This window comes from Prionailurus bengalensis, chromosome A2, assembly GCF_016509475.1.
Source record: "Prionailurus bengalensis isolate Pbe53 chromosome A2, Fcat_Pben_1.1_paternal_pri, whole genome shotgun sequence".
NCBI classification, from domain to species: domain Eukaryota; kingdom Metazoa; phylum Chordata; class Mammalia; order Carnivora; family Felidae; genus Prionailurus; species Prionailurus bengalensis.
Window position 1 is genome coordinate 5,531,649 of NC_057348.1, and position 25,347 is coordinate 5,556,995.

At 51.8% G+C, this 25,347-nt stretch overlaps 2 protein-coding genes across 13 annotated transcripts in view; both read right to left on the minus strand.

The window, feature by feature from the left end:
- Positions 1–7,946, minus strand: part of HNRNPM (heterogeneous nuclear ribonucleoprotein M) — a 40,353-nt gene extending 32,407 nt beyond the window's left edge. For 5 of the 11 annotated variants that reach the window (XM_043586415.1, XM_043586419.1, XM_043586416.1 and 2 more), the window contains exon 1: positions 7,775–7,944. In XM_043586415.1, the coding sequence (XP_043442350.1) occupies positions 7,775–7,887 (113 nt within the window). In that variant the 5' untranslated portion in view covers positions 7,888–7,944. Of the gene's footprint in view, positions 1–7,774 lie in introns of all 11 variants that reach the window. The other 6 variants (XM_043586421.1, XM_043586420.1, XM_043586417.1 and 3 more) reach the window with 4 other exon arrangements.
- A 3,826-nt stretch (positions 7,947–11,772) lies between these two features.
- MARCHF2 (membrane associated ring-CH-type finger 2) lies at positions 11,773–24,225 on the minus strand. 2 transcript variants are annotated; one of them, XM_043586428.1, is made up of 5 exons: positions 24,069–24,225; positions 21,068–21,295; positions 16,026–16,221; positions 14,308–14,517; positions 11,773–12,367 (listed from the first exon to the last, which is right to left on the minus strand). In XM_043586428.1, the coding sequence occupies exons 2-5, from the start codon at positions 21,241–21,243 to the stop codon at positions 12,209–12,211; spliced, it is 741 nt and encodes a 246-aa protein (XP_043442363.1). In that variant the 5' UTR covers positions 21,244–21,295; positions 24,069–24,225; the 3' UTR covers positions 11,773–12,208. The 2 variants fall into 2 exon arrangements, with proteins under 2 accessions (XP_043442363.1, XP_043442364.1); XM_043586429.1 differs by lacking the exons at positions 21,068–21,295; positions 24,069–24,225 and adding an exon at positions 16,907–17,131.
- Positions 24,226–25,347: the final 1,122 nt, after the last annotated feature.

Below are 25,347 nucleotides of genomic sequence, written 5' to 3' on the forward strand. Positions count from 1 at the left end.
TTATTTTTGAGACAGAGAGAAACAGCGCATAAACGGGGGAGGGTCAGAGAGAGAGGGAGACACAGAATCAGAAGCAGGCTCCAGGTTCTGAGCTGTTGGCACAGAGCCTGATGCGGGGCTCGAACTCACGGACCATGAGATCATGACCTGAGCCGAAGTCGGACGATTAACCGACCGAGCCACCCAGGTACCCCCCAAAAAATTTTTTAAGTAATCTATATGCCCCCCATGAGGCTTTAACTCATGACCCTGAGATCAAGAGTCACAAGCCGTACCAACTGAGCCACCCAGCCACCCCACTTGGAAAATTTTGTTATCAACTTAGCAACTTTTTATAAACCCCAGAGTTTCTTCTGCTGGTCCCTCATATCCAAACACAAGGGTGCCAAGTGGTAACCCAGTGAAAGTATCCTCCTAGGCAAAAGTAAGGAAAGCAGCTTCCTCCATGATTTTAACTACACCAACATGCAATAAATAGACTTCCTTCACAGAGGCTGGCAGATGTGGAGGGGTATGGCCACTCTAGTCTCTAAATTCCTAGAATTCTACGGTCTACCCAGGTTCACACGAGAGCCTTCTCAGGCTGACTGCACACCACAAGCAGATCTCAAAGGAATCCCTCAACCACCAGAGACCACCTGTCTACGCCATACGAAAGTCCCACGCCAAAGTCTGCCGAAGAGCGCATCTGCCAAAGTGTCTCCTGTTCCTGGCAGATAGGAGGAAAGTGTTAGTAAAAATCAATAAAATGTAGATCAACCTACCTTCATGGACCTACAGGGAGGGTCTGTGCATAAAAAAGTATTTCAATATCTAGTTTCTTTTAAAACCTAAATACTCTATGATTTATGTTAAAAAACATCATCCTAACACAAAGTCCATGACACAGTAATAGTTGCATCTGTGTTTTCACAGACCTGCTCAGTTCATCTACTAGTTACAAAATGTATAAATAACTAATTACAGCCAAAGCAGGTAACAAAGTGTCTAGCCTACATTCTGCAGATCATTATGGCTGAGAATAAACTAGCTACCCAATCTAACCACAGAAGCTGGGTATTTGGTTTGGGGTTAATCCCGATCACACGGCTCACCATCAAGCAAGCAGCTCATATGGATTATGCCCAAGATGTGAGCACAGCACTCTGTACCCCAATCCTTCTCTGGCTCATCATTTCCACGGAGAAGTTTCATCCTAAGTAAAAGGGGTCAGAACTATCATCACTTCCAGCTTCCCAAAAAACTGACCTTTTCATAAACCCAAAGATCACTACCAATTCTTCTTTTTAAAAAATGCTTTTCATAATCTCTACCTCCAACATGAGGCTTGCACTCACAACCCCGAGATCAAAAGTCACATGTTCTACGGACTGAAACAGCCAGGTGCCTGCCCCTTTGTAAACTTTTCTTTTGTCTTAAGTAATATCTACACGACCAACCCCTCTTGACAGAATTGCAGACCACCCTCAAAGAAATCCCACTCAAAATACACATTCAACTATTGAGAATGTGAGGGTTTTAAGAGTGGTATCCTCAGGGTGCCTGGGTGGTTCACTCGGTTCAGCACCCCAACTCTTTTTTTTTTTTTCAACGTTTTTTATTTATTTTTGGGACAGAGAGACAGAGCATGAACGGGGGAGGGGCAGAGAGAGAGGGAGACACAGAATCGGAAACAGGCTCCAGGCTCTGAGCCATCAGCCCAGAGCCCGACGCGGGGCTCGAACTCACGGACCGCAAGATCGTGACCTGGCTGAAGTCGGACGCTGAACCGACTGCGCCACCCAGGCGCCCCAGCACCCCAACTCTTGATTTCGGTTCAGGTCACAATCTCGTGGTTCGTGAGTTCAAGCCTGCATCACACTCTGTGCTGACAGTGCAGAGCCTAAGTGGGATTCTCTCTCTCCCTGTTCCTCCCTCGACTGTGCTCTCAAAATAAATAAACTTTAAAAAAAAGTGGTATCCTGAATGCCCAATTTGATTTTCTCACTTATCTTCAGGATAAAATTGGGGGAATATTCTTCTATAGCCCTAAGATATTTATAACATTTAATTCCGAAAACCTTTTAGAAGTAAGTTTTTAGGGGCACCTGGGTGGCTCAGTCCGTCAAGCGGCCAACTTCGTCCCAGGTCATGATCTCGCAGTTGAGGAGTCTGAGCCCAGCATCAGGACAGCTCAGAACCTGGAGCCTGCTTCAGAGTCGCTGTCTCCCTCTCTCTTTGCCCTTACCCAACTCACACTCTCTCTCTCTCTCTCTCAAAAAATAAACATTAAAAAAATTTAAAGAAAAAAAAGTAAATTTTTATAAGTGGATTATATTTTGAAATTGATAAACTGCTTACTCCCAGATACCCCAAATTTAGATTACAGACCTTAAAAATATGAAACACACACCTACCATATGACCCAATCATTCACAGCTACTTATCCAAGAGGAAATAAAGCATGTATTCATACAAAAACTTGTACCTAAATATTCACAGCAACATTTGTAATACCCTAAAACTGGAAATCTGTCTACTAAACAGGTAAATGAAAAACCAAATTGTAGTAGAACCATAAGCTGAAATGCTACTCAGCAACGAAAAGTAAAAAACTATACACAACAACAGGGAATCTCAACACAATCCTACTCGAACCAGACCAAAACAAGGAGTATACATAGGATGCCATCATATAAAAGTCTGTATCTGAGAAAATCTCATCTGGCAAACTAATCCACACCAAGGTTTCTCAGCCTCAGCACTACAGGTGTCCCTGCCGGAAGCTCTGCTGGGTGGGACCTCCGCATGCATCCCTGACCTCCACCCAAGAGGTTCCAGTAGCAACCCCATCCCTCAGTCTTACAGGTGAAAAACAAAAATGTCTCCAAGACACTTCTAAATGTACCCCGGAGAGGAAAAAAAGTCAACTGTGTTGAGAACCACTGATGCATACTGAAGGAAAGCAGATCTATGGTTGGGGGTAGGGGGAGAGAACTCCAAAGATTACAGAGGAGAGAAAAAACTTGTGGGCGTCATAGACATATTTATTACACCGATTCAGTGAGGGACTCATAATACTGACACCAAGCTGCACGTTTCCAATACGTGTGCTTATTGTGCCAATAACGCCAATACAGTTTCTGAGGTTTATTTTTATTTATTTTGAGAGAGAGCACGTGTGCACAAACGGGAAGGGCAGTGAGAGAGGGAAAGAGAATCCCAAGCAGGCTCCGCACAGAGCCCATTTCGAGGCTTGATCCCACAAGCTGTGAGATCATGACCTGAGCCGAAATCAAGAGTCAGACGCTTAACTGAGCCACCCACGCACATCAGCAATACAGATTTTTTATAAAGTTTCTACTTCTGCTTGTGGAATTTCAAACTAACTCTAATAACTTGATTTGTAACTCCAACATAAAGCAGATTTTAATTTTTTTTAATGTTTATTTACTTTTGAGAGAGAGAGGGAGACACAGAATCCGAAACAGGCTCCAGGCTCTGAGCTGGCAGCACAGAGCCCGACGCGGGGCTTGAACCCACGAACCACAAGATCATGACCTGAGCTGAAGTTGGACACTTAACCCACTGAGCCACCCAGGTGCCCCAACATAAAGTAGACTTTAAAGTAATCTTTCAGAGAGACTGAAGCCACAATAAGAGATATACCTAGACCAGCTAAACGTCTTACCAATAATCTGCTTGCTAACTGGCTCTCAACTCCCAATGAACACTGTCTACTCTGGCACCCGATCACTCACCCTAAGTTCTAAACAGATGCAACATAAAATTTTTTTCTAACATTCCATCGATCTATTTCATGATACAACAAAAACCAAGCGTAAGATACCTGTTAAAAACCTTCCAAGTCATTAAGATGAAGTATGTTTCCTATGGCTTATGGAATTGTTTCACTGACTGCATTCTTTGAGCTCATCATTTTTCATGTCGCTGCCCCACCGTGCTAGAATTATACTGTACCTAAAGACCACAACTAAAAAGACAGTGCCTGCGCCACAAAAAACTGCTACATTTGCTGAATCCCTACCCTCTCTTTCTCTTATTCAATGCTCTCACTGCTTTTAGTTTTTCAACAAAGAGTGTAGTTTGAATGGCAACCCCAACACCCTGAAAACCTGATCATATCTCCTGAGGGAAAGATTCCCTCCTCCCCCAATCCCTGCTCACATTAGGTCCTCAGCTCCTCTCATGTATTTACTGTTCACAGCACTACTCATGACTCCAGCTCTCTACCTGGCTGGTTTTTTAGCCGCAAAACCAGCATAACCTGTACCCAAGGTAGCTCACGGGGATGCTGTGAGAATCAACAAACAATCGAACAAAAAGCAGCTTGGTAAATGTTAAGCACAATATGCAAAGGAGCAGGACAGGTAACTAAGCATCACATATCCAGGTCTGAACCCCAACGTCACCATCTCCTTGCTAGGCTTCAGTTCCTTACTAGCCACACTTACAGGTCTGAAGGAGACTCAGCACACAGTAACAGTGGCACTGACAGATTTCTGTAACAATTTTGACGGGGATGGATTCAGTCCTAGCCTTCTGCTGTTACACAGTGATTAAAAGTCCACCAGGGCGGTGGCTGAGGCCACCTAGGCACAGCCGCTACAGTCCACGGGAGGAGCAATTCAGCTTTCAACTCTGACTGTAAAACATGGTAATGGAAGAGCCCATCTGAGAACCCCAAAAAGAAACAACCTAATCTTTGCAGAGGATCTCTTTGCCTAGCCATGAATAAAATCAAAGAAAAAAGTAAAAGCAAGGAGCTGGCAGCATGCATTCAAATCATCTGGGGCCCCCATTCTAAAGTTGAGCTCACAATGTAACGTGCCTCAAAAATCCTTTTTATCAAGTATACACTTTTTAAAGTACAGCAAACACTCAAATCATTGCAGAGAATTTGGTTTAAATAAAACACTTCCACTGACTATGTTTAGAGAGGTTACCGGGGTGGCACTGTGGAAGCAACAAGGCCCTTGGAATCAAGATGGCCACCCCGGTCTCTGGGTCAAGTTCCTTAATGAGTTTTCTCAATTGTTAAAAAAAAAAAAAAGAAAAAAAATCTTTTTCTCGGTTCTACAACAGAGTTAACGTTACCTCCCTGGGAAGCTATACTAAATACAGTTTCTCATTTTTAAAATGACCAGTCCGTCTCTCAATTTTCTGATTCAGCCACAAGATTAATCTAGAAAAAGAATAGGTTAAGTCACTGATTTTAAATATATGGTGCAACCTTTACTTAACTGGGGGCGGGACACCTAAACCCACATGTAGTCCTCCAAAATGAATGCTTTTTCCCCAACAAAACATACTAAATATACTCTAGCTCTGAATCTTGATTGCCTTTAGATGAAAATTTCTCATCAAAATAAAACAAGTCCTCCCACACCCAGGAGAAAAGGAACTGGAAAACAAGCTTTCCTATCCGGGGTCCTCAATCAAGCTTGCTTGCTCATTGCTTTTTTGCTGTCCAGCACACTCCACTCCCGCTACAGACAGGTCAGAAGAACCGCTTCACTCAATTCCCATCCCTAAAAAGGCTTTCAAGATAAAAATCTGGATTCCTTGGCCTGGAATTCATTGCCCACCAGCTGGCCCCCAGTATTTTAGCATGAAATGCTAAAGCAGCTTCAGTTCCTTACAAATAGCAAAGCAAACACCTAAAATCCCTGGTCTTTAGACACTCTCCTCCCAGCCCCTCCCCATTCATCTTCTCTCATCCACCTCCAACAGCTCCCTGGAGGCAGGTTAGGTTGGAGGGAGGGTGGCCCCTGCAAGCTCCCAGCCGGATAATTCCTTTTACTTCTCACAACGTAATTACCCTACTACAGAAATGTAAATTGCCTCCTCTTCTGGGCAAAGACTTTATTCCAAAGAGCTCGGTTTCCTAAGCTTCCTCACACCACCAAAAAAAAAAAAAAAAAAAGAAAAAGAAAAAGAAAAAGTTTTCCACCAGCCACACAAAACCGATCTAAATGTTGCTAATTAATATATCCTCTATTAAGCAGTCCTAAACTCTGGATTCTTTCCAACAAGGGGTATTTTCTCTCTAAAAGCCTTCAGGTTCTTCCTAATAGTCCACATCTTAAATGAATCAATCACAAAATGACCACTTGAAAATGCACAGGAAAATGGGAAATTTGAAAACTAATTTATAATTTATCCAACTTCTCACCTAACATGGTTCCAGCAACACTTCACCCTGTGATAAATGCTTTAAAAGATAAAATACGGGGAAAATATGTATCTTAAATGCCCCCAACTATGGCCCTCAAAAAGCCTACAAAGCTCCCTAAATAGATGATGAAAAAAGTCCAAGTGAACATCTCTCTTTCCAGTTTTCAACAGTAAAGTATTGGAAAAACTTCCAGGATGCCTTTTCTGTTGTGGTTTCTCAGGACCAGTAACCATGGTATTTTGTTCCTCTCCACCTAAGAAGAGAAAGTTTAACAAAGCTAGTGTTGACTGAATGCTCATTAACAAAGCAATTTCACTGCATTCACTATCAAACTCTAGTTACGCATATTACAAATTTCTGGGAAGGCAAATTCATAGAGAGAAAAGTATATACAAGTAACCAGAACCTGGGGAAAGGGAGAGAATTAAGTTACTGTATAAAGGCTCCAGTCTGTTTGGGAAGATGAACGTTCTGCACATGGACAAGGGTTGATAGCTGCACAACAAGGTGAATGAATGCGCTTAATGCCACTGAATCGCACATTCAAAAATGGCTAAAACTGTAAATTTTATGTTATGCACGTTACATTTTTTTTTTTTTAAACTTGTGTTAAAATCGAATGTGTGCCCAGGCTTCCCCCCTCCTGGCCGGACAGCTGTTGGTCATAGCCACGACGTCTTTCAGGTGACTGTAATCAGAATGGGTGGGTTTCAGGGGGGACACACGATAACACTTCGAAGCTTTAATTAAACTTGAAAAACCAAGGACCCCGCACAGAGCCCCACGCTGGGTTTAAAAGGTGACGAAGTTTGCAAGTGGTGAGCCCGCCTGATGATGGAAAATCTTCCCCTGGAACACGGAAGAAGTTTCTTTCTTTTCCGCTACTCTTTCTTGTTCCTAAGGGTGAACACCGAGCAGCAAGGTCCGAACTCTCTACAAATACGTACTGCGCACCTGGGGAGGAGCGAAGGACGCGACGAGGGACTCGGGCCGGAGCCACAACGCAGGGCTAGCGCGGCTCTGGCCGAGGCACTTCCCGCGGGGCGGGGGAAGGGGAAAAGGAAGAGGAGGCGCCCCGAACCGGCCTCGCGGTCCCGGCCGAATGAAATCTACCCGCCTCGGCTGCCGTTTACCGAGGCTCGCCGCGCGCGAAACCCTGCGCGCGCACTCCCTCCCCTCCCCCCACTTCACGGATCGGGAAACTGAGACCACGGACGGTGGGGGAGGGCGGGCTGGGAAACCACTCAACCCAAGGTCACCCGACAGGCGAGCGGGCCGCGGACTCTGCGACTCCCCGGGCCGCGCCATCATCCCCGTGCGCAGGGCCCCGGCCGCAGGCCTCGGCGTCGGGCCCGGCCTAGAGGGACCCGCGGAGTGGAGGACCGAGGCCTGCGAGGAGGGTGCGACCCTTGAGGCGTCCACGGCGTCGCCCGGCTTCACTCCTCACGGCCTCGGCCGCCCCCACCCTCGGAAGGCCCGGCGGGGAAGGCCCGGGCCGAGGCCGCGCCGGTGGGAGGCCGCCAACAGACCTAACGGAGCCGCCGCCGGCCGCCGCGAAGATGACCGGCCCGGGACAAGGAGCCGTGGAATACTCACCCCTTCGGGCCCGGGGCCCCGTTGCCACTTGGCACGCCGGGCGTGCCGCTCTCCTCCTCCATTTTAGGTTCCGTCGCCGCCACCTCGGCCGCCGCTTCGACCCCTGCCGCCATTTTCTCCGCGTCTGGGCTTTGTGTGAGGGTACGGGCTGCGCGGCGCTGCGCCTGCGCGCTCACGTGACTCGGCGCGACCAGTAACGCCTGCGCGCGCAGGGACCGGCTCCCGCCTCGTCCCCTCCCGCCACGGGCCACGCCCCTGCCCCGGGCCACGCCCCCGCCGCGCGCAAGCGCACACGCGCAGCTGTTATTCATTCATTACCGCGACGAATTTGCTTTAGGCACCTATTGGATACTCCACCAGCTCTCCAAGTCTAGCTGGAGAGTATCTCCCCACCTCCCCACCTGGACCTACTCATTCCCAGCTTTCTGTAATCAGAGCTGGCGCAGAAGTAGCGAGAAAGTTCTGTTTCCTAGAATATAGAGGAATTAGCTAGGCTAGGAGGGCCAGGATACTGGTCAGGCCAGGCAGAACTGCTGTGCAAAATGCTGTCTCCCTAAGCAAGTATCATCCTGCACCAAGAATATCTGTGGCCTCTGTCTGGCCTGTCTCCCTACCACATTGGGAGCTCCTGGGTGCAGAGCTCGTGGCCTACATTCCTCTCACTGAACCCATTAACCAAAAACCAAAACATGTGGCTGAGGACTTAGCATGTGCTCACAGATGTTTCTTTCTTTTTTTTTTTTTTTTTTTAATTTTTGAGTTTATTTATTTATTTTGAGAGAGAAAGAGAGAGGGAGGGACAGAGAGAGAAGCCCAAGCAGGCTCTGTGCTGTCAGCTCAGAGCCCGACGAGGGGCCGGATCCCATTGGATGGAGAGATCATGACAAGCCGAAATCAAGAATCAGATGCTCAACCGACTGAACCACCCAGGGGCCTGAATCACGGATGTTTCTTTAGTGAACGAAAAAGCAAGAATCCAAACATGATGGAAGAAATTAGTCACAGGCCAGGAGAGTCCCTTAACTGGGGCCCCTTTCTGCCTACCCCTGGATTCCTTTGTCCTGAAGGCTTGACTCTGTCCAGAAACAGGTTTTCAAGGGCTGTTACAGGATGTGTCATGAGGAAACCACATTGGCTTGGGAAGAGGCCAGAGCCCAGGAGAGAGAGTATTTAGAGGCCTCAGGCTCCCTTTCCCCACAGCACCTCCCTCCCCAGTATCTCTGGAACTTTGAAGTGCTTCGCTGGATCTCGCAGAAGTTTCCATCCAACCATCAAGCTCTCTCTGGGCTTACAAAGGGAAAGTTCTCTTTACCCCTTCTCTACACGTCATCAAGCTCTGGGGGAATATCTCATCTGCCACACCCTCCTAGCTGCTTAAATCTTCCTGGTGATTCTGACCCAGGCTGAGAATTCCAGGCCCAGAGAAGAAATCCAGTAGCCCAGCCTGACAGAGGGTAGGCCCCACTCCCACATAGTTCCCAAACTCCTGTGTCTCACAAAATTTCCTCCTATCACCCATCTTCAAGGACCTCCTCCTCCCACACCCCCTCTGCTCTACTAAAATCTCCTGGGCACACCCCCTTCTTCTGTGGCCCCACTGGAATCTAAGCTTTACTATCCTCTCCCTAGACTGTAGGGGGCAGAAGGAGCCTCACAAACCTCTGAATCCCCTTGTTCAGCGTGGCTCAGACAGGGTGGAGGAGACCATAACAGTCTAAGAGAAAGAGGGAGCAAAGTCCGAATCAAATACAAAGCAATAGGGACAAGAAGCCACCTGGCTCTCCAGTCCCTTCTCCTGCAGTGTGACCGGAAATCAGGGATAAGCCAGGCCCTGGTTGAAGAGACAAATTCTTCCAGGCCAAGCTCCTACGGGCTGGGGGCTGGTTGACTTAACCCAACACTGCCCCCAGGAATTTTGCAGTCTCCTGAACTATTACCTTCTTCACACTTTCCTTTGGCACGCATTCTTTTCCTTTAAAGAAAGAGGCTTTTGGGGGCGCCTGGGTGGCTCAGTTGGTTAAGCGTCCAACTCTTGACTTCAGCGCAGGTCATGATCTCATGGATCGTGGGATCGAGCCCCGTTTCAGGCTCTGCGCTGTTAGAGGCTCTGCTTGGGATGCTCTCTCTCCCACTCTCTCTGCCTGTCCACTGCATGCACGTGTGCAAGTACACGCTCTCAAAATAAGCATTAAAAAAAAAAAAGAAATATGCTTTTAAATTCTACTTTACATCACAGCACATACTGAAAACTTGCTAAAATAGCTTATTGTGAAAAATAAGAGGATGCTGTTAAAGTAGAAATTCAGTCATGCTCACGGCCAACAGCTCTGAGCCTAAGACTTGCTCTCTCTTTTGCGAGGGTTAAGGGTCATTAAAGACCTAGCACCAAACTACATACTTCTCCTCACTTTATATAAAAGTATTAGAAGAGGGGTGCCTGGGATGGCTCAGTCGGTTAAGCATCTGACTTCGGCTCAGGTCGTGATCTCACAGTCTGTGAGTTCGAGCCCTGCGTCAGGCACTGTGCTGACAGCTCAAGAGCCTGGAGCCTGCTTCGGATTCTGTGTCTCCCTCTGTCTCTGCCCCTCCCCTGCTCATGCTCTCTCTCTGTCTCAAAAATAAATAAAAATATTAAAAAAGAAGAAGAAGAAGAAGAAGAAGAAGAAGAAGAAGAAGAAGAAGAAGAGAGGTGCCTGGGTGGCTCAGTCAGTTAAGCGTCTGACTCTTGGTTTTAGCTCAGGTCATGATCTCACGGTTCGTGTGTTCGAGCCCCTCATGGGGCTCCATGCAGACGGTGAGGAGCCTGCATGGAATTCTCTCTCTCTCCCCTCCCTCCCCCAAAAGAAACAAGTAAACTTAGAAAAAAAAAAGTGTTAGAAGAGATTTGCAAAGGAAACGACTTTCTCTTTTCGTGATGGCACATCCTGGGGCTTCTGCACTACCTTCAGGAGAAGCACTCCGAAGTTGCCCTGAGAGAGCGGGTGCCAGACCTGTGTAGAGTAAAAAGCTGCAGAGGGCCCTGAGCACTGGCCGAGCTGAGACACTTGGGGACCATCCGTTCTGCAGGCCACCAGAAGCCTACAGTCATGCGCACCCTTCCTGCTGCCTCTCTCCTGCCCCTCTGCCCCTCAATCACAGGACTCCAAGTGTGGCTCATCTGCCATTGGGCTTCTCCCACGGACCAGGCAGGTGTCAGCCTCCAGGCCTTTGCCCTTTGCTGTTCCTCCCCCCGCCCCCCTCCCAAAGGCCAGGCTGGCTTCCCCCTGCTGTTCATCTAAGGCAGAAAGGCTCTTTCTCCCTCTCTGGGTGACCCATACCCCAGATGGGCATTCGTGAAGAAAACAATAGAACACACCAGACACTAAGCCCGTCAGGGATGTGTGACCTTGGGTGAGAAACCCCACCGCTCGGAGCCTCCGTTCGCTCATCTGCAAATGGGATTAATTAAGGGAACCCCAGAACCCACCTTTCAGATCTGCTCTGAGTAAATAAACGTGGCCCAATGGAGAGAACCCTCAAATGTACACAGTTCAGCAAGAGCTCAAGAAGTAGGTGCTGTTACTACCATGACCATATTTTTCTTCCTTTCCCGAGTCCTCCCGGAAGGGGAAGCAGAAAGCTCAGCACAGGGGGCCATGCGGACTGGGGGTCAACCCTCACTCTACTTCCTAGAGCCGTGGGGGCCTTGGACACAGGCTTCCCCGCTCTGAGCCCCAGTCTTATCCGTAAGATGCGTGGTCCACTCTACGTGCAAAGTAAGTGTAAGTGGGAACTGTTCTTACAACTATTTATTTTATGTCATTTATTATATAACCCTGCTCCCTGCTCTCCACTTGAACACTCAGGCTTTGCTGCTTCCGGTGTTGCGCAACAGATCCCTTCAAACCAGCTGAGGGTTCGGTTAGGTTTTTTTGAACCTCTGTATGGTCCCTAACTCCCTTCAGGTCCCAGGGGCCTCCCTTCGAGGCCTGGGTTCAGAAACGTAACTGACAAGTCCATTTTGTCCAGCAAGGGCTCCTTTTATTCGTTCAGGGTGGGTTTTTGAAACGCAGTGCAACTTTATAAAGTCAAGGGTGCCAGGAAAGCGAGCCTGCTGGGTGCAGAGAAGCGCCAAGAAGCTTGCGGAACCTCCCAGCCCCATGGGCGCCCTGGTTCACCTATGGCCACGGCTGCTGGCCCACAAGGGGCCGGGTGGACCTCAGGACGAGATCAGGGTGCCTGCTCCGTCCAAAGCTCAGGACCACGTCCATCTGTCCTCAGGTACGACGGTGTGCAAAACAATTGGAAAACATCTTCGTGTGGGATCACAGAACCAGCTCCGCTTGGTGGCTCTTGGCCTCAAAAGCATTCTGGCCGTGCAGGAAGGGTCAGGCAATTTCGTCCTTCCAAATACCAGGGCGTCGCCAGCTGTCTCTGGCCCTGCTGGCCCGGCCTTCACACGGGTGTCTCCTCTGCCACCTTCTTCAGGAGTCCAGCTGCCAGCGAGGAGTGCGGGGTGCCCTCAGAGCCGTCTGCATCCCGGATCTTCAGGCGAACTTTCTGGTTGGTCCTTCTCCACTCGGAATACAGCTGGCAATGGTAACGGAAGGAGACCTACAGGGCAGTGTGGGGGGGGTGGTTGGGAATGCCAGCCGGCTGGTCTCCACCCCCAGGGGAGGAACACTGAGCTCCTGGGGCACCTGCTTTGGCCCAAACCAGGGCTGGGCTCATGCTTCCAGAAGCAGGGACAGTGTCCATATGTTTCTCATACAGACTGTGTACATACACCCATTCACTCTCCTTGGAAAGCTCCCCACTGACCTTCTGGACCCCTGCAACAATGCAGGGCCCTGCAGCAGGGAGCAAGGAGCTCCCTTTCTGTTTCTCTCAGGATGGGACCCAAGTGGTACAGTCTCTCGGAAGGGATTAAATGTCAGTGGGTCATACAGTCGCCAAAACTCGGAAGCCATCAAGACGTCCTTCAGTAAGTGAATGGACAAAGAAACGGGGGGGCATCCGGACAAGGGAATATTACTCGGCGCTAAAAAGAAATGAGCTCTCCAGCCATGAAAAGACACGGAGAAACCTTAAATGCATACTACAAAGTGAAAGGAACCAGTCTGAAGGGCTACGCGCTGTAGGATTCCAACTCTATGACGTTCTGGAAAGAAGAATCTACGGAGACAGTAAAAGGATCAGTGGTGCCAGGAGTTGAGGGAAGGGAGGAATGAACAGGCGGAGCACAGAGGATTTTTAAGAGCAGAGAAACTACACACTGTAACGTATATAACTACTGTTTATAACTACTCTGTACGTATGTTATAACTATGTAACTACTGTATATAACTACTGTATATAACATACTCTATAATGATAGGTGCATTTACTACACATCTGTCCAAACCCCATAGAATGAATGTACAGCTCAAAGTATGAAGTCTAATGTAATCCGTGGGCTTTGGATGAGAATGATGTGTCAATATAGGTTCATCTCTTGCGACAAACGGCCTGTCGTCTCTGGTGCCGTGTTGATAGCAGGGGAGGCCGTGTATGGGGATGAGGATATCCGAGAACTCTCTGGATATTCTGCTCAATTTTGCTGTGAACCTAAAGCTGCCCTAATACATAAATAGAGTCTATAAAAAATTTTTTTAAGTCAATGTCAACGGTTCACGGTCTTTGATCAAGCAAGTTCTGAGAAGCATTTGCACACGAGGTGCCCAAAGCAACACTGCTGGTAACAGCAAAAAGAAAAAAAAAAAAAAAAAAAAAAGGAGGAGGAAGGACGGAAGGAAGGAAGGAAGGGGGGAGAAAAACAGATTGGAAAGCATCCAGTGTCCATTAAAAGGGATTAGTTCAATAAATACGGTACATCCAGACCATGAATCCCTGTTGGGCAGCTGCCTTTCTTTTTTAAAGGACGTTAGCAAAGTGAAAACAGGCAGACTGTAAAGCAATACCTATGGTTTCATACTATTTGTATGTTTAAAAAAATGCAAGTGGATGCCATGGAAAACAGTGTTTGCGCGGGGGGGGGGGGATGCCCCCACACCTAGACACAAGTGGTCATACCTAAGAGGGAAGACCAGGGATCCTCTCTGAGCAAGGGTCCTCATGGCTGCTGGAAGCCTATTCCTGTCTATCTCTCTCATTCTCCTGCTCTTTCTCTCCCAGTCTTCTGGTCTCGCTCTCCCTCTCACCCTCCCAGCCTCCCTTTCCCCTAACCCCAGCCAGTCTTGTTGGGCTCGTGTATGGCAGGGCTTACACACAACGGAGCCGATCAGGTGCCCTCACCTCCTTGCAGTGGAGGCTCACACTTGACTTGTGGCTTTCCTGGACCTTGGTTGGGCTCAGAATCCGGAGCGCCACGAGATGCTGGGAATTGCTCCCACCCAGGCAGAGGCAGAGGCAGAGGCAGAGGCAGAGGCAGAGGCAAAGGCAGAGGCAGAGGCAGAGGCGGGAAGGGAGGCCCCCGAGCCATTGACCAAACCCCTGGCCTGACTGCTCTGAGCCGCAGCCCCCCAGATGCCTGCTCTCCGGCTGGCAGCACTCACCAGCGTCCAGAGGACGTAGATGGTGAACAGGGCAATGGTGAGCGCGATGAGCCCCACGGCCTCGAGCCGGCTGTGGAGCCGGAGGTGGTCCTGGGCCCCGCGCAGGCACAGCCAGCCCGAGATGGCAGCCAGGGGCGTGATGAACAGGAAGCACAGCATGTCACAGCACAGCGTCCGCTTCTCCGTCCGAGGCCCCGGGTCCTTCAGCCACTGCGGGGGTGGGGGAACGAGCTGCCGAGGCAGGCTACACGGGGCAGCCCCACCAGTCCCGGCCTGGGGATGGGGTCTAGGCCCATCTTGACTGGTGGGGCCTGTGGGACCAGCCCCCTGCCTGGCGCCTCCCTCTGCCCTTCCCTTCCTCCATATGCTTACTGAGCCTGCGTACAACGAGACACTGTACAGGCAGGGGGAAACTGGGGGCACAGGGGGACTGACTCACCTGTGCAAACTCACACAGCTAGTCACCCACAAAGCCAGAACCGGACCCCAGGAAGTCTTGCCCCAGGGCCTGCGTGCCCTTGGCCGCTACGCTACACTGCCCGCCACAGATGAAGGGGCAAGAGAAATGGGCTTCGCTCGTGGTGGTTCTGGTGCATGGAACAGGAAGGTCCCCACCTTCCCAGACCTTCTGGGCTGGTGCGGGAGGGATGAAACGGGGTGGATGCCAGGGAGGGGATGACCTTGCTGAGGAGGCGACAGTGAGCTGACCCGATGAGCGGAAGCAGCCATGTGAAGAATGAAGGGAGGGCGCCTGGGTGGCTCAGTCAGTTAAGCGGTTAAGCGTCCGACTTCAGCTCAGGTCACGATCTCACGGTCCGTGAGTTCGAGCCCCGCATCGGGCTCTGGGCTGTCTCCCTCTCTCTCTGCCCCTCCCCCGTTCATGCTCTGTCTCTCTCTGTCTCAAAAATAAATAAATGTTTAAGAATGGGGGAGACGGGGCCCCAGGCCACCGAACAGCAAATGCAGAGGCCCTGATGTCGGAGCCTGCGGCCTGGAGGAGGTACAGCAGGGAGGAGGCCCACGTGGCTGGAGCACAAGAGCGAGGGGGCGGGGGGCGGGGCAGGCAAGGGCTGCCTCCCCCACCTAGTGTTCTCCTAAGAGCCCAGCTCCCAGGTGGGGCCAGGGGCCTTTGCAGGAGCCCAGAGACCTCACTCTGCAGTGCTCTGCTGCCCCTTCCAAGCCAAGCCCAGAGGAGCCCGAGGGCATCCAAGCAGCCAGCGGTACTCTGGGGAGCAGTGTGGCAGCCACCGCGTTCGACAGTGCTCATCTCAGTGCCGACCCGTGACGCTCACGCTGAAGTCTAAGCTCCTGGGCACAGCCCACTAAGCCCGGAGTGGCTGCCGCCACCTCCTTCCAGGTCGCTATCCTCCTCCTGTACCTCGCTTCACTCCAGCCGCCTAGGCTTCCCCACGAACAGCAAACTCGTCCTGGCCCCAGGGCCTTGGCACTTGCTGTGCCCTCTGCCAGGACTGCCCTTCCCCAGGCCGGGTGCCTGGGCATCACCGGCTCCTCATTCTTCAGGTCTCAGCTTCAGGGGTGACCAAATGAGGGAGGGGGCACAGGGTTCCCCACCCCCACCAGCTGAATCCACCGTGGGGGCAGGGGGCAGAAGGGAGATCCATCCCATAGAGGAGGATCTTCCCATGCAGTTCCCTCCTCCGGCCCCATGCCTGCCCGCCTTCCCTCTGCCCACTCCAACCTCAGGCTCGCAAGCATACCTCTGTGAGGGGCCGGGGCCGCTTCTCCACTGCAAACTCCGTGTGGCACAGCTCGCAGTAGCTGGTGTTGGACGAGGAGAGCCACTTCTCCAGGCAGCTCTTGTGCACGGCGCCCAGCGTGCCAGTACAGCCACAGGGAGACAGCAAGCTCTCCCCGTTGGCTCCCTCATGGCAGATCCGGCAGAAGGGACCATCACTAGACGCAGAGATAAGGCACATGAGCAAGCTGCCTGCCTATGCCTGCTTCACTACCCACTGGATCACGAGCTGGGTTGCCCCTCTCCTGCCGCTCAGCAAACTCCTACTCATCCTTCAACGCCCAGCTCCGAACTCCTTTCCTTCGTAAAGCCTTCCCGGATTCCCAGAGGTGTGGCGATGTGCTCCCTCCCCGGGGTTCCTGTGGCACGTTTTTAGCCCCAAGGTGAGCCCTCTTGCTCCGACGCATCCAGCCTCCTTTTCCTGCCAATACTCTCCTAATTGTCCGAAGCAACCAACCCACTCTCGACTCTTGGTCCTCCGGGACTGGAACAGAGCTGACAACAGCCCCGATGACCTCAGGCCTCACCAGTTAGAACACCACACACCCCTGGTCGTTGGGACTGATTCAGGGAACGGCATGTGTGATGCAATCAGAGTCACTGGGGATTAATTCCTGAAATTCTTTTTTCTTTTTTCTTTTTTTTTTTGTCGCCCCTAAACTCCCAGCTATAGACAGCCAGGCTGATGTAAGTCTGGAGCGGCTGGCAGCAGTCTGGTCTCCACGTGGAGTCTGTGAATGATGCCAAACAGAGGAAAGCTGAGCCAGGCAACAGGAAAGACCCTGCTCTCTCAAAGACACCATCGGAGGCTCTGGATCGAGCCACGCCTGAAGACCATGCTACCTGAGAAACCTGTGTATCCAGGGAGAGTGGTTCCCCTGCTCCCGTGTCCTGGGCTCAGAAGACAGACACATGTCCTGGGCTCAGAAGACGCCACTTCAGGGAAGTCTCAGCGCCAGCCTGGTCTCTGGGGTACTGGGGCCTTCCTGGGGCAGCTCGGGACCGGGGGTGTGGCCTTGGTGGGCGCAGAGGTTGTCCAGCACATGAGTCATTGTTTTCCAGACATTTCTGCCGAGAGACAGGACTGCAGGAACACACGAAGGAGGCGGAGCAGGGAGGCTGTTTTCCAGAGAACACCAGTTTCCCCTCAGAAACTGTTTTTTATCCTTTGCTCGGTGTCTCCTGCTGGGGGGGGGCACAGCCTGGCTGCCTTGAAGCTGAAACTCCGAGCGGACCCTCATGGCTACTTTCTCATCAATCCTGTGCCCGGCAGCTGCCTTCCCCGACGATGTCAAAAGGCCGTGCCCGGCTCCACCCTGACCTCACACTCCCCTTGCCCAGAGTTAACAGGAAAAGGAATCCTTGCTCCGGAAAAACCAACTCCAGGAAGTGGAAGGGACGAGAACCTTGAGGAAGAGAGCCACGTCACTTGGGGGGGGGGGGTCTGTCCCGGGGAACCCTATTTTGGAAGAGCCAGTTTGGAGGAGACAACACAAAATGAAACCTGCTTTATCACAGAAGGCTTATTACGGACTGTGAGGTATTCCAAGCACAGCACATGGGCCAATCTGCTAGTCTCGTGGGGAGCCTGTGAGGACGGTGCTGGTTTTGCCCTCCTTTCACAGATGGGGAAACTGAGGCACCGCGGGGTGACCCCGCTTGTGGGAACTCACACAGCTAGCAGCCCGTGAAGCGGGGGTTTTTCAGGAATTAATTCCCAGGACGTTCTGGACCTGTTTGAGCTCCAGGGCCCGTGCACCCTGAGCAGCTACACTGCCTGTTCCAGATGGCAGGGCAAGAGAAATGGGCCTTGCTCATGAAGTCCTGGCAGGAAAAGAACACACATGACACAGATGACAAGGGAACGGACTGGGGGAGTGGCGGGGGGGGGGGGGGCTTCAGTGGGGCTGCCCAGAGCACATGCCAAGAGCCAGAGAAGGGAGAGAATGAGCAGGGAAGCAGGCAGAAGCCATGCGGAAGAGACGGCAGGGGATGGCTAGGAGGAAGGGCTGGGGAAATGCTCTGGGAAGCTTCGAGAAGGGCCTGGGCTTGCTCACAGACTGGTGGGCAGAGGGCCAAAGGCTCAGGATGATAAAAGCCCTTTAGACAAACAGCAGCCTCCTCTCTGGGAAGGTGGCTGTGCCCTGGTCTTCGGCCCAGACGGGCTTGGGCTGAGCTGTATCAAACATCAAAGGGGAGGGGTGCCTGGCTGGCTCAGTTGATGGAGCATGCGTGCAACTCTTGATCTCAGGGTCGTCAGTTCGAGCCCCGTGCTGCGTGTGGAGATGACTTAAAAAAAAAAAAAAAAGCAAAAAACAAAATCAGAGGGGAGAAGCTATGAGCAGAGAGGCCAAGGGGCAGATCAAGAGGGACAAGTGGTCTCCTGACCATTAGCGGGGTCACAGAGGGACTCTTTGCTGCCTGTCGCTTGCCCCACCTATGAGGACCGCAGGACTGGCTGGCGGGGCCGAACCAGCTTCTCCCCCTGCTCCCCCAACCCAAGCAGGAGTCCTGGGTTCAGGCCTCGGCAACGCTCAGTGACACTGGCAGGTGCCCGCCTCCCTCTGGGTCTCGGTCTTCCCAGGTGTCAGGAGGGAGGGTGGGGTGAGAGAGGCACTCTGTGCCTCTCAGAAACCCCACGGAGGGAGACCCCAGCTTTGGTCAGCCTTTTCCTAGGCCCCCAACCCCACCAAATGTCCCCGGCCCCCAGCCTGGCTTGACCAGCACAGACTCTGTCCTGCCTTCAAGGGGGCTTGTGGAGATACAGACATAAAAACCCACGCCCTGGAGGACACCCAGGGCACTCTCCACATCATCTGGGCTCCGGTAAGGCTTCCTCAGGAAGTGACGTCAGGCAGAGACTTGGAGGGTGAATGGCAGTGAGCCTCCTCCAAAGCACTGTGAGGCTCCCATCTGCTTCTTTTGAGGTTTGAATGAATGACTTATGAATTAATTCTGACACACCCTACGACACGGATGAGTATGGAAAACACTGAGTTCAGTGAAACGACCCAGTCACCGGAAAAACTACTGTACGAATGCATTTAGATGAGTTCCCTGGAGGAGTCAAGTTCACAGAGAAAGTAGATGGCAGGTGCCAGGCAGGGTGTCATGGGGACAGAGGTTCAGTTTGGGAAGATGAGAAAGTTCTGGAGATGGATGGTGGGGATGGCGGTACACCCGTGAGTGTGCCTAACGCCACTGAACTCGACTGTTTCTGGGGCGCCCGGGGGGCTCAGTCAGTTAAGCATCCAGCTTCGGCTCAGGTCATGATCTCGCGGTTCACGAGTTCGAGCCCCTCGTCAGGCTCTGTGCTGACAGCTCGGAGCCTGGAGCCTGCTTCGGATTCTGGGTCTCCCTCTCTCTCTGCCCCTTCCCTGCTCACACTCTCTCTCTCAAAAATACATAAACATTAAAAAAAATTTTTTTTTTGGTAAAGTGTTTCAAGGCTGGGCACCTGGGTGGCTCAGTCAGTAGAGCATCCGACTCTTGATTTCGGCTCAGGTCATGATCCCAGGGTCGTGGGATCAAGCCCTCCACACAGAGCGTGGAGCCTGCTTGAGATTCTCTCTGTCTCTTCCCCTGCCCCTCTCCACCTCTCCCCCTCTCAAGTGCTCTTTCTCACTAAAATTAAAACAACAACAAAAAAGTTAAAAAATAATAAAATAAAATAAAAAGTATTACAATGGCATATATTATATTATATTATATTATATTATATATATACACATATATATTTTTTTTACCACAATAAAAAAATTGGAGGGGCACCTGAGTGGCTCAGTCGGTTGACCATCTGACTCTTGATTTTGGCTCAGGTCATGATCTCACAGATCCTGAGATCAAGCCCCGAATCAGCTCCACACTGACAATACGGAGCCTTCTTGGGGTTCCCTCTCTCCACAGTCTCCCCCCCCACTCTCGCTCTCTCTCAAAATAAATAAATAAACTTTAAAAGGACTAGAAAAACACATATGAATTAAACCTTGCTAAGAAAAAGATGTCATTTAGACTTTTGTTTCCTTAGCCAACTGCTCAGCTATTTTTAATCGAAATGAGTTAAAATGGGGTGGCTGGCTCAGTCGGTGAAGTGTCTGATTTTGGCTCAGGTCATGATCCTGAGGTTCATGAGTTTGAGCCCCATGTCGGGCTCTATGCTGACAGCTCAGATCCTGGAGATTGGTTGGGATTCTGTGTCTCCCTCTCTCTCTGTCCCTTCCCTGCTCATGTTCTGTCTCTCTCTCTCTCTCTCTCTCTCTCTCTCTCTCAAAAATAAACATTAAAAAGAATTTTCTTGAGTGAAAATGGATTCGAGGCAGACACTCTCTCCTTTGCTGTCCTATCCACCGCTCCCGTGTGGCGTATTCAATAAACTTCTATCTCCTTTTAAAATAAATAAACGAATGAATAAACCAATTAATTAAATTAAACTAAATGGATTTGAATTTGTGTGGGGGTTTACTTCAGACACTTTTCCTTGGGAACGATGACAAGTTGGCAAACCAGGCAGGGTCAGCTCACATATGGGTCTGGAAAGCCGGCACCGAGGTTTAAATCCTTTTATCGAGCACATACACATTGGCAGACCCGCACGCAGACGCTTTATGTGAACCTTGGCAATGACCTCTCAGAACAATGCAATGGGGAAGGTGTCCCCATCTCGGAGACGAGGGTAGAGTGTCCCGGGTCCCCGAGGGAGACAGGCTGGCAGCAGGATCTGAGCCGGGCCTGCCCCGCTAGCCACTTCTATGTAACGCCTCTCCAAAATCTGAGCTATTCACCCGCGGACGTCTAATCTTCAGACGTCAGCTGACAATCTGGAATTTCCACTTTTCCTGAAGAACCAGAAACCAGACCTGGCCAGCCTGGGTCTCTGCTTCCACATGGCGGTTATGATCGGGGGCCCCCGCTCTCTGCCCACCTGTTCCCTCTAGATGATTCTGACCCCAGGCTGGGAGGAAATCGCTTGGCCCAGGCAAAGACACCTGCTCGGTCACCACTCACCTTGACGTGTCTAAGGCTCGGATCACGGTTGAGAGGAGCCGGCCGTCCCTTGAAGTCACCTGCGCCACATACTGAGGTGGCCCGAGGCCAGTGGCCTCCACGACCTTGGAGAAGGCAGGGCTGCCAGAGCAGTCACACAGGGAGCCAGGGAGGTGGCAGCAGTCACCAGTCGTCATGGCCACAGGGAGCCCTGCGTCCTCAGGGCCCGAGGCCCATGGTCCCGAGAGCCTGGGGAGAGGCCCGGCAGGGAAGTTAAGGGAAAGGTTTTCGAGCCGAACATTGAGCGGGGCTTCAGTCCAGCTCTCTGAGCCTTAGCTGCCCAATCTGTAAAATGGGGCTCTGTCGGGGGGCTGTAAGGATTCAAGGAGATGCCACTTGCCCTGGCGCACGACAGGGGCTCGGTTATATTATCTCTGACTCCCCTGAAAAAAGTCAGCCAGGTCCAGCCCTCAAGGCCAATCACCTCTCTAGACACGGTAACAGCACCTCACAGAGTGCCTGGTGTGTGGCTGGCCTGTGCTTGGTGCTTCCTCGGGCTGGAACCATGCCCACCAAGCACATAGACACTTGTCCTCCATGGACTGGATTTCTGGGGCTTGGCTCAGAGCAGGTGAGCCTGCCTTTGAGTTGGGCAGAACTGGGCTGGAAACCCGGCCCCACAGACCAGGATTGTGCATCATCTGATACCTCCTTGGTACCTCAAGCCATCGGGAAAATGGCCCAGGCTGGGGAGAGCTACGGCAGGCCTCTGTCCCCACCAGGGCGGCTGCCCCGAGCCACGCCTGTGTCCTCGAGGAGAAGCAGTGGCCGATGGAGCCCTCCTAGCCCATCATGCCCTTCTGGGGCCTCCACACTTGGGCCACTGCCGGCCAGATAAGCAAGTATCAGCCCAGAAGCAGGAGGAGCGGGAGGAAGGCTGTGTGACCTAGATAACATCCTCAGGGCAGCGGAGGGAGGGCCGTCGTGTTGTCCTGTGGTGTAGGCTCCTGTCCCTCCGGGGTGCCTACAACCCGAACGTCCGTCCAGCTCAGAGGTCAACAGGGAAGCCTCCGGGCTATCCGAGAGAATGCACACAGAGGGGAATCCGTTCTTCCAGCCCCGCCCCAGGCATCGGCCTTAACATTCCTACAAGTGATTGGGCATTACAAGAACCAGCACGGCTCCTGGATGTTAAGTTCTGCATTTCAGTTACTATTGGGGGTTAAAGGTCATCAGGAAATCCGCTAAAGCAAGGCCTGAAAATCACCCAAATTCCGACAGCAGCTCCGTGGAGGGCCTACCACGCGGGGCGTACTGAGAAGCTCACCGAACTCCAAATAGCTGCTGTTAAGTGTCCCCTTCAAAGGTCGCCTCCCTGGAGAGGCCTTCCCTGAACTCCCTGGCCGAAGGGCCACAGGCGTCCATATTACTGAGCTCGTCGAATGTGGCCCTCTCTCAAGCGTTCTTACTTATTTCTTCATCTACCTGTGGACCCACATCTGCCTTCCGTCCTTCAGTGAGTTCTGGGAAGGGGGGACCCAGTCTGACATGCACTCCACTGTCCCCAGTGCCTGCCCTGGGTCTGGCACAAAGTCGCTGCATTAATGTCTCAGCCCCCCAATCGGTGGGGAGAATCAGCCCTCGTGACCCCCATACCTTGGTCCACCAACGCCCATGGTGGGAATCAGAGATGGTTAGAGGCTAGAGGTTTGTGCAAACCACAGAGGCCCGGGCTTGGAAGGGGCCAAAACTCCAGGCTCGACTCAGCTCCAGGGCTGCTGGGCTGGGAGCGTGAGCCAACGTCCCAAGCGAACTTGGCCCAGTGCCTGGGGGATAGATTTCACTGAGTCTTTCCAACAAACATACGACAGAAGTCTAATAATTACCCCCATTTGACAAGTGAGGAGACTGAGGCTCAGAGAGGGGCAGCTACTGGCCCAAGGTCGCACAGCTAACAAGGGACAGTACCAAGATTCGAATTTAATCCAGTGAGTGCGTCTGGGGCTCAAAAGACCTGGATTCTTTTAAGTCTTGACTCCGTCACTGATGCTGTGTGTCCTGGGACAGGCCACTCTGCCTCTCTGGGCCTCATCCTTCTCTTCTGTCAAATAAGTCGAAGAAGCTGGTAGACTGTTTGCTGAGAAAACTTCTTGAGAAGGAGCCCCCAGGCTCAATTCCTCCAGAGAGGCGTCTGGGCCCATCTGGGGTGGTGCTGGGGCATTGCAACCTGCCCAGCCTTCTTTTCCCGAGAGCAAGAAACTAAAGGAAGAGGAATCAGAGGGCCCCTAACTCCCTACGGTGTCAACTCGGGCAAACTGCTTCACTCTCTGGGCCTCAGTTTTCTCATCTGTAAAATGGGGGTCATAATGATACCCAGCTCCTACACGCATAGTTATTAAGAAGTGTTTACTCCCTGCTCTGCCCTCATTTGCTGTATGGCCCCAAGGGAAAGGACTTGCCTTCTCTGAGCCTCAATTTCTTCAACTGTATAACAGGGAACGTTTCTAGTGCTTCGACCTCTTATGGTCCCTGGAGGATTAAATGAGCTAATCATATCAATTCTGACCACCTTGTTTTGAGCATCCCCTAACAGCCAGGCACTCTGCTAAGCAAGTCCTTTGTATCCAGTGCCTGGGTTATTACAATATTTACTATTTTCCAGGCAGAGCCCCCCTGAGAAGGAGGTTGGGGAAGGCACTTAGTGACCGCCTACTGTGTGCCGGGCTCTTTCCTCATCCACCACCTTCTGAATTCTCCTAACAAGCCCCCATTAGGTTGGCGCTGGGATGACCCGGTTTCACAGACGGGGAAATCGAGGCGCGGAGAGGCACCTACTGTGTGCCGGGCCTCAGGGACCTCACGCCGACCCCGAGACCGGAACTGCGATCCCCTCGTTCCAGGGAAGGCTGAGGCCGAAGAGTCTGAGCCTGATCGCCCCGCTCAGGAGCCAGGCTTGGGCCTCGAACCCGGGGCCACCCCGCGGACCCGCGCCCCCCGGCCCCACCCGCCCGCCCGTGCCTACCTGATCCGCGGCCGGGCCGGGCGGCCGCGCAGGCCCCTTCGCTAGCCCCGGCCCTGGTCCCGGCCCGGCCGGTCCCCTCAGCGCCGCTAGCTTCGCTCGGGCCGGCACCTGCGTCCGGACACCGCCCGCCGAGCCGACGGTGCGGCGGACCAATGGCGACCTCCTCTCGCCCGCATGAGCCAATCGCCCTGCACGTCCCGCCCTAGGAGGCGGGGCCGGGGGCGACGGGGACGTCCTGGGCCGCACAGGCCCCGCGGCGCCGCGGCTGCTGGCTCCGCCCCTGCCGCGTCCTGGCTCCGCCCCCAGTCCCGGCTCCACCCCCAGCCCTCTCCCCGCCCCATCTTGGCAGGGGGCACGAGCGGGGTTGGTGGCGCCACCTGCCGTCGACCGGTGCCAGCTAATAAATAAAACCGTTACAGAAATGAACGTGACTCATAGCAAAGGGATTTGTAAGTGTTCATCACCTCCCTTATGTTTCTCATTAATTCTGGGAGAGAAAGTGAGAGGAACCGAATGATCACACTTTACAGAGGGAAAGCAGCCCAGAGAGGATAGGGGGCCATGGAAGAGCCTAAAGCCAAGGTCACGTACTCATCATTCACTTATTCATTCCCTCATGCAATAGGTTCATTCGCTGGATGCAATAAACATCAATAAGAGGGCCTGTTATGTGCCAGGCACTGTCCTCGGCGCTGAGGACACAAGGTTGAGTAAGACAAATACTGTTGCCTTCACGGACCTTAATCCAGGGAATTAAACAACCAATTGTATAGTTAATTATTAATTATAAAAGCAAATTCTGGCAAGTGAGAGGGGGCATATCATGAAATAATTTGGAAAGTCCAGAAATACTTCCTTGAAAAAGAAGCAATTGAACTGAAAACTAGGAGTAGAGGTGAACTAGGAGAAGAGAGAGAGGAAGAATCCGAGGCAGAGAGTTCAAGCACATGCAAAGAGCTGAGGTAGGATGGAGAATTGCCTCAGTATTTCCTTCCTCTCCTGCCCTATCTTTATGGAATACACAGGCCAGTTCAACGACCTCAGTTACATTCTGTTGTGTTGTACTGGCTTTACTTTTCAAAAGTGAAAAGATAAATCATAACATTGTTTAAAAGGTTAGAGGGAAGAGGTAGGAGGAAGGGGACAAAGATACAAGTTAGACTCTTAAAAAATATACCTTGTCTGATATATTTGGTTTTACAACCATGTAAAAATTTTACATAATTATAAAACAAAATTTAAAGCATAAAGATAGCCCTCAAAACAAAACAAAGGAAAC